We start from the raw sequence: 12,640 nt of genomic DNA on the forward strand, positions 1-12,640 counted from the left end.
TGCAAGCCACTCCCTCCTTCAGTGCCTGTGTCCAGGTGAGCGCTCAGGAGCTCCGGGGTGGGCTGGATGGGGAGCTGTGCCTGAGGAAGGACTCCCGTTTGAGCAGATTCAGAGGTGGGGCGCCCCGCCCGGCGCCGGCGTGTGCCCCAATGGGAGGGCTGGGGGGCGGATGAGACGCTCCCTTGGGGAATCACCGTGGGGAGTGGGTGGGGCTAATCGCGGAGGGGCGTGGCACTCCGCAGGGGGCGTGCCCATCAGGCGAGGGGGCGGGGCTTCAGCCCGTGCATTTGAGCGCAGGTGGCTGTATCCGCGGCTCCACTCCGCCGGCGCCGGCTGTAGGGGTGGCGGTGGCTGCAGCGAGTGCCGGAGCCGGAGCGCGCGGGCTGCAGGGCGCTACATGGTGCCGGGCGCCCGGGGCAGCCTGATGCCCTGCCCGCTCCCCGTCCCCTTCCGCCGCAGGTGGCTGCCCGCGGCCATGGAGCCCGACGTGCGGGGGCAGCGGGCCGGCCGGGGCTGAGCGCCGAGACGCCCCTCGCGTGCGGCCTGCCCCAGGGCCGCGCGGCGCAGGAACCGCTGCCAAACTTCTCCGGGAGCCGAGCGCGCCCGTGCCTAGGGAGCGCCCCGCCCGCGGACTCGGGGACCCCGCCAGCGGCGGGCGCCGGGGAGAGACTCCGCATTCCTGCCGAGCTCGTCTGCTGCCGCCCCGGGCCAGCCGCGGCCGGTGCCGGGGCGCGCTGCGTCACGATGGTCGGCTCCGCCGGGGCTCCTGAGCCTGCTGCTCCTGCTGCGGCTCCCGCTGCGCGGCCGCCGCGCCAAGGCGGCCGTGTGCCAGGAGATCGGTGCCCATGTGCAAGGGCATCGGCTACAAACCTGACTACTGCCCAACCAGTTCAACCACGACAGCAGGACGAGGCGGGGCTGGAGGTGCACCAGTTCGGCCGCGGAGATCCAGTGCTCGCCGGACCTGCGCTTCTTCTCTGCAGCGTGTACACCCCCATCTGCCTGCTGGACTACGCCAAGCCCTGCCGCCCTGCGCCGCGCCGTGTGCGAGCGGGCCAAGGCCGGCTGCTCGCCCCTCATGCGCCAGTACGGCTTCGCCTGGCCCGAGCGGATGAGCTGTGACCGGCTGCCGGCGCTGGGGGACCCGGACACGCTGTGCATGGATTACACCCGCAGCGAGCCCCCCCCGCCGCCCGCCGCGCCGCCCGCCCTGGCCAAGCCCACCCGCGCCTCCAGGGGGCCCCAGCGGAGCCTGAGCCCGGACTGCGGCCGGGTGTGCCGCTGCACCGAGCCCTTCGTGCCCATCGCCCGCGAGTCCCACCCGCTCTACAGCAAGATCCGGACCGGCCAGGTGCCCAACTGCGCCGTGCCCTGCTTCCAGCCCTACTTCACCCAGGACGAGAAGACCTTCGCCAGCTTCTGGATCGGGCTCTGGTCCATCCTCTGCTTCCTCTCCACCTCCACCACTGTGGCCACCTTCCTGATCGACATGGAGCGGTTCCGCTACCCGGAGCGGCCCATCATCTTCCTCTCCGCCTGCTACCTCTTCGTCTCCCTGGGCTACATCGTGCGGCTGGTGGCGGGCCACGCCAGCGTGGCTTGCAACCCGGAGTACCGCCACGTGCACTACGAGACCACGGGCCCCGCGCTCTGCACCATGGTCTTCCTCCTGCTCTACTTCTTCGGCATGGCCAGCTCCATCTGGTGGGTGATCCTGTCCCTCACCTGGTTCCTGGCCGCCGGCCTGAAGTGGGGCAACGAGGCCATCGCCGGCTACTCGCAGTACTTCCACCTGGCCGCCTGGCTCATCCCCAGCGTCAAGTCCATCGCCGTGCTGGCCCTGAGCTCGGTGGACGGGGACCCGGTGGCCGGGGTGTGCTACGTGGGCAACCAGAACCTGGACAACCTGCGGGGCTTCGTGCTGGCCCCCCTGGTGGTCTATCTCTTCACCGGGACCCTCTTCCTGCTGGCGGGCTTCGTGTCCCTCTTCCGCATCCGCAGCGTCATCAAGCAGGGGGGCACCAAGACTGACAAGCTGGAGAAGCTGATGATCCGCATCGGCATCTTCACCGTCCTCTACACGGTGCCGGCCACCCTGGTGGTGGCGTGTTACGTGTACGAGCAGCACTACCGGGAGAGCTGGGAGAGGGCGCAGAACTGCTCCTGCCCCGGCGACCCCAGCAAGCCCAAGCCGGACTACGCCGTCTTCATGCTGAAGTACTTCATGTGCCTGGTGGTGGGCATCACCTCGGGCGTGTGGATCTGGTCCGGGAAGACGCTGGACTCCTGGAGGCAGTTCACGGGCAAGTGGTGCCGGGGGAGGAAGCCCTCCATGTATGGGGAAGCCAGCTCCGCTTTGACAGCCAGGGCTGGGGGCGCGGCTGCCGCTTCCTACCACAAGCAAGTCCCGCTTTCTCAGGTGTGAGGAGCACCGGGACCGCGCCAGACTCCCCCGGGGCCGTGGAAGCTCCGCTCCGGGGGCCGGGAGCTGCTGCCTCCCCCAGCACTTCGTAAGGGGAAGGGGATCCGGCTGGGAAGTGCCAGGGTCCCTCGAAGCGGGTGCGGGGAGAGCGGACTGCTCAGGCCGGCCCCGCTCAGAGCCGCTCGCAGGTAACTCCAGCCTCTTGCTCGCTCCCCTCTTGCGGGTACCAGCAGGGACGGTTCCCTAAGGCTGCCTGGTAGATTTCACTCCGAGTTGGCCAGGGGCGGATGTAACAGACGAGGGAGCCCGTTGAACGGAGACTTTCAGAAGATCGACGCAGTGGAAGATCAACTTCCAGTCTAGCTTTACTCAGAAACCCTGGGTGGCGGGGATGGAGAATAAAGACGGGGCTTTCATGCCCCTTTTACCGATACTGCTACCTTCTTCCGCTGGGTGCACGGGAGGGGCAGTCATCTAAGCATGAGCAGGGTGACAAGCTAGAAAGTGTGAAAAATCAGGGCAGGGGGTGGGGTGGTAATAGGCGCCCCTATAAGGAAAAAGCCCCGGATATCAGGACTGTCCCTATAAAATCGGGACATTTGGTCACCCTAAGCTTGACAGGTCTTGGACTAATCCGCTGTCATCTCCTAGAGCAGAGCCAGACCCCAGGACTGGGGGTGAGAGGAGAGGGACTGTCAGCGTCTGGCAAGCGGGGATGGGAGCGAGCTAAGGGGTTTAAATAAGGACTAAGCCCTAGACTTTGGACCTCATTCCTGTGGTCAGCGGCCTCCTGCTCTCAGGCCAGACCCCGCTCTTTGCTGATCCAGGCAGGGACACCCCAGTTACACCGCGGGGCTTTAATCAACTGCGTGCGAAGGCAAACCCCCCTCGCTGAGTGCTCGGCCACCCGGCTCCCTGCCCATGCAACAGACAAGCCCCCTCCCCGGTGCAAGGCTGGGGCCATCGCAGTCCCCGGGAATCCGCCCCCTCTTCAGTTCCTCCGGCCGCGGGGGAGTTAAACCTCAGTGAGCTCTTGCAAAGCAGAGATTCGTAGTTTACAAGGGGCCTTTAAAAGTCCGTCTGTTCAAACCGGAGTCAATCCCCCGGCCCCAGGTTAGTGAAGGGGGCGGGGGGAGAAACAAGCGCAGGATACAGTTACAAAAAACAAGTGTCCTGGGGAGTGGGGGGCGCTTCTCCTTCTCCCTGAAAGGGCCGGGGAGGGGAACGGCCTCTGGCTGCTAGCGGTCGTTTATTGGCGCTGCGCACTTAGCGCCTGCCCGTGTGTGCAACCTGCGAGTGTTGCCACCGTCTGGGGCAGCGCAAAGGTCTGCGCCCGCCTCACCCTGCCAGGGCGGAGTTTACTGCCGCCTCTTTTCCCGCTTTCCCTCCGGGTTCCTGCAGTGGGCGAGGGCCCGGTTAGCAGCGATCCGCAGCCAGCTCGTAGCAGGAAGCATCGCCCTCCCCCCGCCGGGCAGGCAGAGCTAAAGCCGGGCTCTGCCCTTTCTGCAGGGGGAGCTGGGGAAGGGGCAGGCAAAGGTGCCTAGCGGCTGCCCAGCATCATTTCCCCGTGGCCACCGCCTGCTGCAGTAGCGCGGGCCTGGTTTTCACCCCCCGGGGAACGAGGGCCAGGGCGTTTCTTTTGACACCGGATTGGCCATTTCCTCCTCCGCTCTGTTCCAGACGGGGAGCCACCCGCCCTGGCTTCCGAATTCAGCCGGAGGGCAGGGCCGGGCAGCTGCTGAAAACCGGCTGGATGGTGGCGGATTAAAACTCTAAAGTCTAGAGCCAAAGCCGCGGCCTCCTGCCTTGCTCCAGCGCCCGGGCCCCGTCAGCGATGCAGCGGGAAGGCAACTTTGCACCCCCAGCGTCAACCAGGCTGCCGGGTCCTAAGGGGCTGCTCTTGCATTGGACACACTACGGGGGCCCAAGCCCCGCCCCTTTTCCTTCAGCGGGAGCACGTGTAGCTTTGCCTCAGCTCATGTCAATTTCACGGGCTGCCCCTACACTCTGCTGAGACAGGCTCGCTGAGCCCTCAGGAAGCAATAGGCCCCTTTGCCTGTGTTTTTAGCCCTGTAAGGGAGAATTGACCCCAGGGAGAGCTGGCAGCAGTAGCACACTGCTCCCTACTCATGACTGGTGCACAGGAGTGCAACCGCCTCAACACTGACACAAATAGAGCAGTTTGCTCCCCATTAAGCCAGCCAGGGTTCAGCAGTGCAGAGCAGGCCCTTCACGGGGCTGAAGGAAGGCACTATTGCCAAACTGGGCAGGCAGCTTTAACCAGAATCAGGAGCTGGGTGTGAGGAGCAGGAATTACCAACTCTATCAAAAGAGCAGCCTGCCCCGCTCCACTGCTAAGTGCAGCTGATTTGAGTTTCCCAGGAGCTGTTTCCACTCCCTGGGACCAAATTTAGGAATAAAACCCCAACCTGCTCTTCACTTTATAGCAAACCACCCCCTAATGTCCCCCCCCACCTCTCCTTGCACCAGCCTCCAGCTTTGATGCAATGTGGCAGTAGCCCTGCACCTGCTTTTGGACTATAAAGTGGTGTGGCTTTAAAGCTGGCACCCACCAGCGAGCGCTGAGTCAGCAGGACTCTCACGGGTAAGGGGGCAGGGCTGGTGCATTGACCTGCCCTAGGTAACAGCACCACTGACCTGCACTCCCCAGGCACAAAAATGGACACAGCCCCTCTCCGCAGCAGCAGAATATTTCAAGGCCCAGGCCCCTGAGTCTAGTCTTTCGTTTTGTGGGCAGTAGAAGGAGTGAGGGGAAAAGCTCTAAAACCCTGATTTCCCCAGAAGCAGCTGAATGCACGTGTTCTCCTCTGAGCCGCACCACCTCAGATGGCCACAGTGGCAACCGAGAGCACCTGTTCCCTGAGATGGCCAGGCTGTGAAAGCTCTACACCCCACCTCCTCTCAAGGTAGCTCTATAGGCAAAATCTCATCCCCTGCTTGTCAGAAACAAAGAGCTGGAACGCAAGCCTGCAGCCAGCCAGAAAATCAAGGATGGCCAGGGTCTTGCTATCCAGTCGTGTGTAGTAGGGGAAGTGCATGAACAAGGCCCGAGCAGCTTGGCAATAACCTTCCCCCGCACAAGTTTGCAGCAGCTGTGACAAGGGTCCTGCAATGCAGTCAGTGTACAGTACTGCAGCAAGGATAGTTCTTTTACACCCTGTAAATAATTGTATTATGGAATCCAGTCTGTATATAGTAGAGAATTTTAGTGAACTTTGAGACGGGTTTGTTCTCATTAACAAGGCAGCTTCAGCCTAGCTACACTGGGGCTAGTTGTGGGGCGTAGTCCAGCATCTTGACTCATTTTAGTGGTCAAATTCATGCCCAGTTTTACCTGGGTCTTGCAGTAGGGGCCTATTGTAGGCACAGCTATACACACATCATTCAATACCTTGAACAAAACCACATCAAAAGGATTTTTCTTCAAGTGTAACTGCCTCAGTATAGTTTTCTTTTTTAAAAAAAACAGCTGCAAACTGGACTGCTGACAAAATGTGAGCATAGTTGAAGCCGGGGTCAAGGTAGCTTTGGGCTAGTGACAAAACCTTTGCTACAGCCAATCATAACAGCTGAAGCTTTATTTGCCCTGGCTTTCAGGATTCTCCAGATTTTCACCACTGCACTGCAAGCAGCAGCAGCAACTAAAAGGAGTAGGTGGGTAAAGAGACATCATTTTGTGCCCAGGTGGGTAGGGCCCAAACTTGTACACATTAGACTTCACCCACTTCAGTGGTGACCGTGTGACTTTTTTTTTTTTGTTTAAGAAGTAACTTTGTATGTATTCTATTTTGTGAAAAGTTGAAGAAAACCTGAGATTTTATTCAAAGAAAAAAGAGATTAGCTATTTATGAGAAAACAAAAAAAGTGTCTTTTTATTTCTTTGTTCCTGATGATGGTAGAGCAAAATAAAAGGAACAACAGAGGGGGAAAATGAGAACATGCTAGTGTTTCCCTCTCATTTCTTACCAGCAGGAGGCACTTAAAGGGATGTGCTGAGACTAGCCCTGAGGCAATGAAATAGGGCTTATAGGAGTAGTGCTTAGCTCCACAGGGCCCTATTCCCACCCTGGGGACTCCAGGCATTATTATACAAATAAGAAACATGTCACATTTCCCTGCAGGAAACAGGAATGTAGCTAGTGGAATCCCACCAGAAGTCCTCTCACAGGTTATAAACAAAGCCTTGTAAGGAAATGTTACAGAAATGGGGGGAGGGGGAAGTTTAGGTCTGTTCTGTAACTTTAAAAAGGGGGGGTAAACACACTAGTAGATCAAGAGTTGCTTTCAAGGCAAGCATTGCTGTTGGCTTGTGTCCGTAACAGCTCCTGTAAAGTGCACTGCCCTGACTGTTCAAAGGTAACACCCCATCGTTAGAGCACAGGCCTTACTGTAAAATGTATGGGTCTTTTGAATTGGAATAGTGTCAGGTCCTTATCCAGCAATAAACTCAAGCACCCTACACCTGTCTGATACTTACCAGTTAACACAGTCAAGCAAGTCTCAGTCAACTAGAAGTGTATGCCAATCTCAGTCCTATGTCCAGATTTGGTGCAGACCCACATAATCCGCAAGACAAACCCTGGAAGTCTTCCCCTCCAGGAGGTAGGATCTCATTTTGCAAGGATTCAGTCTAAAGGTACCGATGCTGCAGGAAGAGCATTTAAAATAGAGAGGCACAAGGTTAAGATGTGCTCACTTGTGACTACTCACGCAGCACTCAGCTATCCAGTTAGCTCTGAAGTGTGCATAGCATCGGCTGGATTTCTGTCACCCAAGCAGCACTATCAGAAGTGATCATAGACAAAATATGGACACTGACCCCCAAGATTATGATTCCAAGGCACTAATACCTGTCTGGCCATTCTCCATCAGTGCAAATAAAATGGTCACAGGGTCTGATCCTGCCATGCATCAAGATCCACAACTTCCTTTGGGCAGAGAGCCTGCAGCACCTCTCAGAATGGGGCTCTCTCTAATAAGCTAGGGCACACTCACTTTCTTTTAAATACACCCTTTAACACACACACTGGGTCTTGCCTTGTTCCAGCCTTCCCCTCTCCTGGAGTCTGCCACACACTGGGATTTGGAGACCTGTATCTGCATGGAGAGTTAGAATGCATAGATGAATAGGAGGTGTGCAGAAGTGGCACACCAAGATTCAACACAGCACTGGCCCAGAGTTCATCCCTCCAGGTGGGGAAGGAAGCTGGTTACTGTAGGTGGCAGGCTGCTAGTCACCTGAGCTAGTCAGTCCCTTACTAACAAGTAAGGTATTGGAATAGTTTATCCCATGATTAGGCATCTCATCACTAGGTCCCCCAGGTTGTGTTCAGTCCTTATCTGTCTATTCAGACTAATCTTCTCAGGGCAGCTACTGCCTCTTCCATTGTCTTGCACAGAACCAGTCACGTAGGAGCTGGCAGGGAACAGGTGCTGTCAAGATCTTAGTCTTGTGAGCTGAAAAAAGCTGCCCGTAAGTTTAGGAACTGCACTACTGGGGATAAACTCATGTATCTTGGATTAGACTCCTCCTCCTGCTGCCCCCCCCCAGCTGTTTTAGAACTAGGCCTAGCCTTTACAGACTGACAAGTTAGCCTAATTTGCCACCCCCAGTACAGCAAATCAGCAGTAATTCAACGGAACCACAAAGAAGTGAGAGACAGGAAGATCAGGTCCAATGCCCCAGAGCGCTCACAACTTCTAAGATATCATGAACCAGGAGAAAGGAAGGTAAACGTGAGCGAGTGTTAAGGACAAGAGTGACAACGTTCTTAAGAGAAGAGCGGTGTAATTTGGTGCACTCTATAAATCCTTTCTGCATTTCTCTCTGGTATGCCACTTGGCAGGAGAACATGTATCACATAAGGATGGATATTTCTTACCAAAACTGGGTACAGGTCACTCAAGAACTACATGAGCGACAGGGAATGGACCACTTGATTACTTTTTCTGTTCTTTCTGGGGCACATTGGCCACTGTCGGAAGACAGGATACTGGGCTAGATGGACCGTTAGTCTGACCCAGCATGGCTGTTCCTGCATGGAAATTGGGTCTGAAGAGATACCACCACTTCCTTTCTGGTGGAGCTCTCTCCACTATTCAGATCTACACTTCAGCACTGACCAGCAGCCACCCCTACTTACGTGCTTGGAACATACTCTGTAGCACGTACTCCACCTCTCCTTCAGCGCTTACCTCAAATCGCTCCCTTCTCCTCCTCCTCCACTTGCCCACATTATGCCTGATGTCTTTTCTTGGTAAAAATATGGGTGTTGTTGACATTTATTCTATCCCAGGAGTACTACCTGCCAAACCCACTTTAAGTGGTTCTCATACTAAGTTGCCATAGCAACAAAACAGTTCCTGTATCCAAAGGGCAAAAGTTGCACTGAAGCAAGTTTGCATTCTTCAGCTGGGATTCTATCAGACTAAGCCCGTAGCAATGAATGGTTGGCAGAGTGTTGATCTCCACCTAATACTACTTGTGGATGGGAGCGGAGCTGATTCTAACTAGCCTGCATTGAAGCAAGCACATAGCTAGGCAATTTCCTGTCAGCAATTGAGTGTGTCACAACTATGACTAGAAGATGACAGTGTTGCAGCTCAATAAAGATTTAAGTATCCAACTGTTGGATTCGTGGGGATTTTTCATTGGGTTATCTAGACCCAGTACACAGCCCAATGCACACAGACCTATCCTGCCAGGCTGGCTCACAGGCAGAGAGAGAAAAATAATTAAAAACAATGAGATTTTATTATAGAGGACAAGTTAAAGGGACATTTCCAATAGTGCTTATGAATAAACTCCCTCTCAGCAATGGCTTGTTTTTCCAAACAGCACGGTCAACACCTTCTACGGAGCCTTCTCTAAAAACACCAGGCTTCCCGAGGAAAAGCTGGATGAGATTTCCTTTGAAACACGCAGATGCTGTCTCTCCTTAAGGCGTCTTACAGCACCAAAAAGCAAAACCCAACTTCTTTGCTGCTTCTATATAGAAAGGTCCAAAAGATTTAATATACTCTATTTCTCTGAGGTTGCAAAGCAGATTTTAAAGGTTTGTCTTGTGTGTTTTTGCTGGAAAACTAGAGCACTGGAGTGGGAGTTAACTCCTCAACCAAAGGGGAATGGATGTTGCCAGCTTTAATTTCTCACAAGCGGTTGTCAGTTTCTTTTGTTAACTCCTATTTAACTGTTCTAAATAGATTAAAAATCACTTCTCCCTCCTCAGTAGCTCAGATTTCAGTTTGGTTATAGCAAAATCTCACTAGTTCTCCCAGTCAACCACCAACTCCTCTTTACTACCCTGTTTTTGCAAGACTTGCTTTTCCAAAGAAAAAAAGTGTTCTAAAAATATTCAGGCCTTTATACATCATGAAGCAGCAAAAAGAGCAGACCTTTTATTCCTTCCTAAGTCATTTTCAAAAGCTTTTAATGCAAAGATGTAAACTAATCGGTAAGGAGACTCAAAGCATCTGTAATATACAAACACAATCACCTACACCTAAAATGAAGAACACTGAAATATCAGTAGAAATGCAGAGAACCTAGTAAGAGATGATTCCAGACAAATCTCTTACTGTGTAGAAATTTCATACACACAGTATTTTTCACAGGTTGGAGAGAGAAGGTGGACGAAGTAATTGCATTTATTGGACCAACTTCTGCTGAGAGAGACTGGGTTTTGAGCCACACAGAGTTCTTCTTCAGGTCTGGGAAAGGTCCGATAAAAGATATTACTTCACCCACCTTGTCTCTAATATCCTGGGACTGACAGCTAGAACTACACTGCATCTGTAGAGTTTGGTCACCAAAGGCTGGCTGAACAGTGGATTTCCATATGGGGAAGGTGGAAAGGAGAGAGTGAGCATTCTGACTGATAAGTAGCAATTTGTTAGCCAGTCTGTCAGATTAATGCATCAATGAAAGTTGATGTTTAAGGTAAACTGACTTTTTCAAATGCAGATTTTATCTATTCTACATGTGTCATCAGATGCCCCATGCTGTTGCAGCACCACATATCATGCATGCTACTTGGTAACTTAAAATACCACTGAGCAAAGGCAGCTCCTGATTTCAGTCTGGTTATGAGGAGTCAGATGCAATCCTAGCCTTCTGTGAGAGCCTGTGCTAGCTACACAAAAGATTAGCGATAAATCCTGCAGATTCAGATTACTTTGTGGGAAGTTCTTTTCCAATTCTCCCACACTGTTAGGGAAATGTCCATTGATACATCCTAGGACTGGTCATGCGCCTAGAAACCAGGATCATAAATCTCTTTTCTTAGTGTGCTATTACATCCTTCACTATTTCATCTGTCAAAGAAAAGGTGAACACCAGGCACAGGTGATGCTTTCCTTAGAAGTGCCAGAAGGCACCTGCTACGTTTGTGAAAGCTGTATAACCAATCAGCAAAATAAGCACAGGAGAAAGTGTTTATATTCACCTCAGAAAGTTCAAATCAGGTTGCAGAGTATTAACTAAAACAGACTTGTAAGAATTAGATTACAGGTCAACCTCAAAAATCAAAGATTGGAAATTACAAGCAGCTAACCTTGTTCCAGAGTAGATTCAGAAGGAGGACTAATGCAGCAGTGAGAGACAAGTTACCTCCAGAAAGTTTCCTTGCATTTAAACCAACAAAATCTACCAGTCACCATTAGTTAAACGTTTTTCACAAATGTTAGCAATAAATAGGACCTGGAATCATAGAAGTTTTCATTCAGTCATACCCTTCCTTCATCTTAAAACACAAACTGCAGCTGATTGCAAACTGTATGACCCCAGCACACACAAAACCGTTTGAAACCTCTAATATTCATTTTTGGCTCCTAAGGTGGTAAAGACAAAAAATGTAATCAGCTGGTATTGGGGTGGATTTCTCACACCATAGGACTAAGATTTGGTGAGATTCTAAAGCAACCACACAGGGTCAAATCTTCATCTTAATCTGTTCAACAAGTTACTTGCAAACAAACTCAGAGAAAGTGGTACAGAACACACTAACCACCTTTAGCTTTAATTAAAATAGAGTTTATTATTAGCTTTTTTTTTTTTTTTTTTAATACAAACATGAGAAAGGAAAACCACCTGAAGATGTAGCATTATTTTCAAAATTTAATCGTGATCGATACCTGAAGTTCCAAGTTCCATGGATTGCAGGCCTGGAGCTGGTAGATTTGCAAACTTTAAAATACTATACATATTTAAATAGTTTGAATGCTGCCAAATTGTTATACTCAGAAGTCCCTAATCTCAAAGGCATGGGGAGCTGACAGCTTACTGGACCTTGGATGGAAGCAGGGTTGAACAAAATTTGACCTAGGAACTAAATGTCATTCAGTGCCTAGAATCTATCTAGAACTGGGAAAAGGAGGTATATAAGGGTTAGTACCAGGAAGAGTCTATTAACACTTATCCTGTTTAGAGCTTTGAAGTTTGAAAGGAAACTTCATCCCAAATTCTCATTCTGGGGGAGTAAACTCTATCTTCAGGAAAAGCAGAGTTACACAAGTCACTTCTCCAAAAAATAAGTCTGACAACTTATACATTTGGGGGTTGTTTTTTTAACAACTCCTTTGAACAAAATCTTATGTGCTAATTGGGAATAGGTATCTATCCCTATCAGTGAGTCCAGGATCCTCAAACTCACTACTGTCCCACCACAAAAGTAAACCCCCATCTGAAAGCAGGAAGTCTAGGGGAACCAAAACAGACATGATAATCTTAGCATCAACTTTGTCAGAACTCCACTGCATAAAGCACAACAGACCTGTGGCGGAAAAATTCAGAGAAGCAATACAGTTGGCTATTCATCACTGGATTGCCACATTGTTTCCAATACAGCTCTCTCTCATTCAGTGCCTCAGAAAGATATACAGGATGCATATCTTCCTAAGCAGTAGTAAAAGTATTAGAAAGTGAGAAGCACCATAGTTCACCAGAAATGCAGCATGGACCCTATACATTTGAACAATCAATATGTAACACCGCTTCTCTGCTTCCAACCAAAACATTCAAAATCCTTTGACAGGCTCTACTGGAATGACACTGCTGGTACACAGTTATATCCTGCTCAAACAGCTTCTTGGTTTTGAACTCATCACCAATAGCAGCGGCTTTTGAATAGCAAAACCCATCAACACTTATCTATGCTACCATTTCAAGCTCCAGAGTGGCTTTATACTTCGTTAGAGTCC

General features: G+C 51.8%; 1 protein-coding gene across 1 annotated transcript; it reads left to right on the forward strand.

Annotated features, from left to right (window-relative positions):
* Positions 1 to 959: 959 nt before the first annotated feature.
* On the forward strand, positions 960 to 2,559 carry FZD5 (frizzled class receptor 5). The gene has a single exon (XM_032765068.2). It carries the CDS (start codon positions 1,079 to 1,081, stop codon positions 2,423 to 2,425), a length of 1,347 nt encoding a protein of 448 aa, XP_032620959.2. The 5' UTR covers positions 960 to 1,078; the 3' UTR covers positions 2,426 to 2,559.
* The last annotated feature ends 10,081 nt before the right edge of the window (positions 2,560 to 12,640 follow it).

The sequence above is a fragment of the Chelonoidis abingdonii genome, chromosome 10 (genome assembly GCF_003597395.2).
Source record: "Chelonoidis abingdonii isolate Lonesome George chromosome 10, CheloAbing_2.0, whole genome shotgun sequence".
In the NCBI taxonomy this organism is placed as follows: Eukaryota; Metazoa; Chordata; order Testudines; family Testudinidae; genus Chelonoidis; species Chelonoidis abingdonii.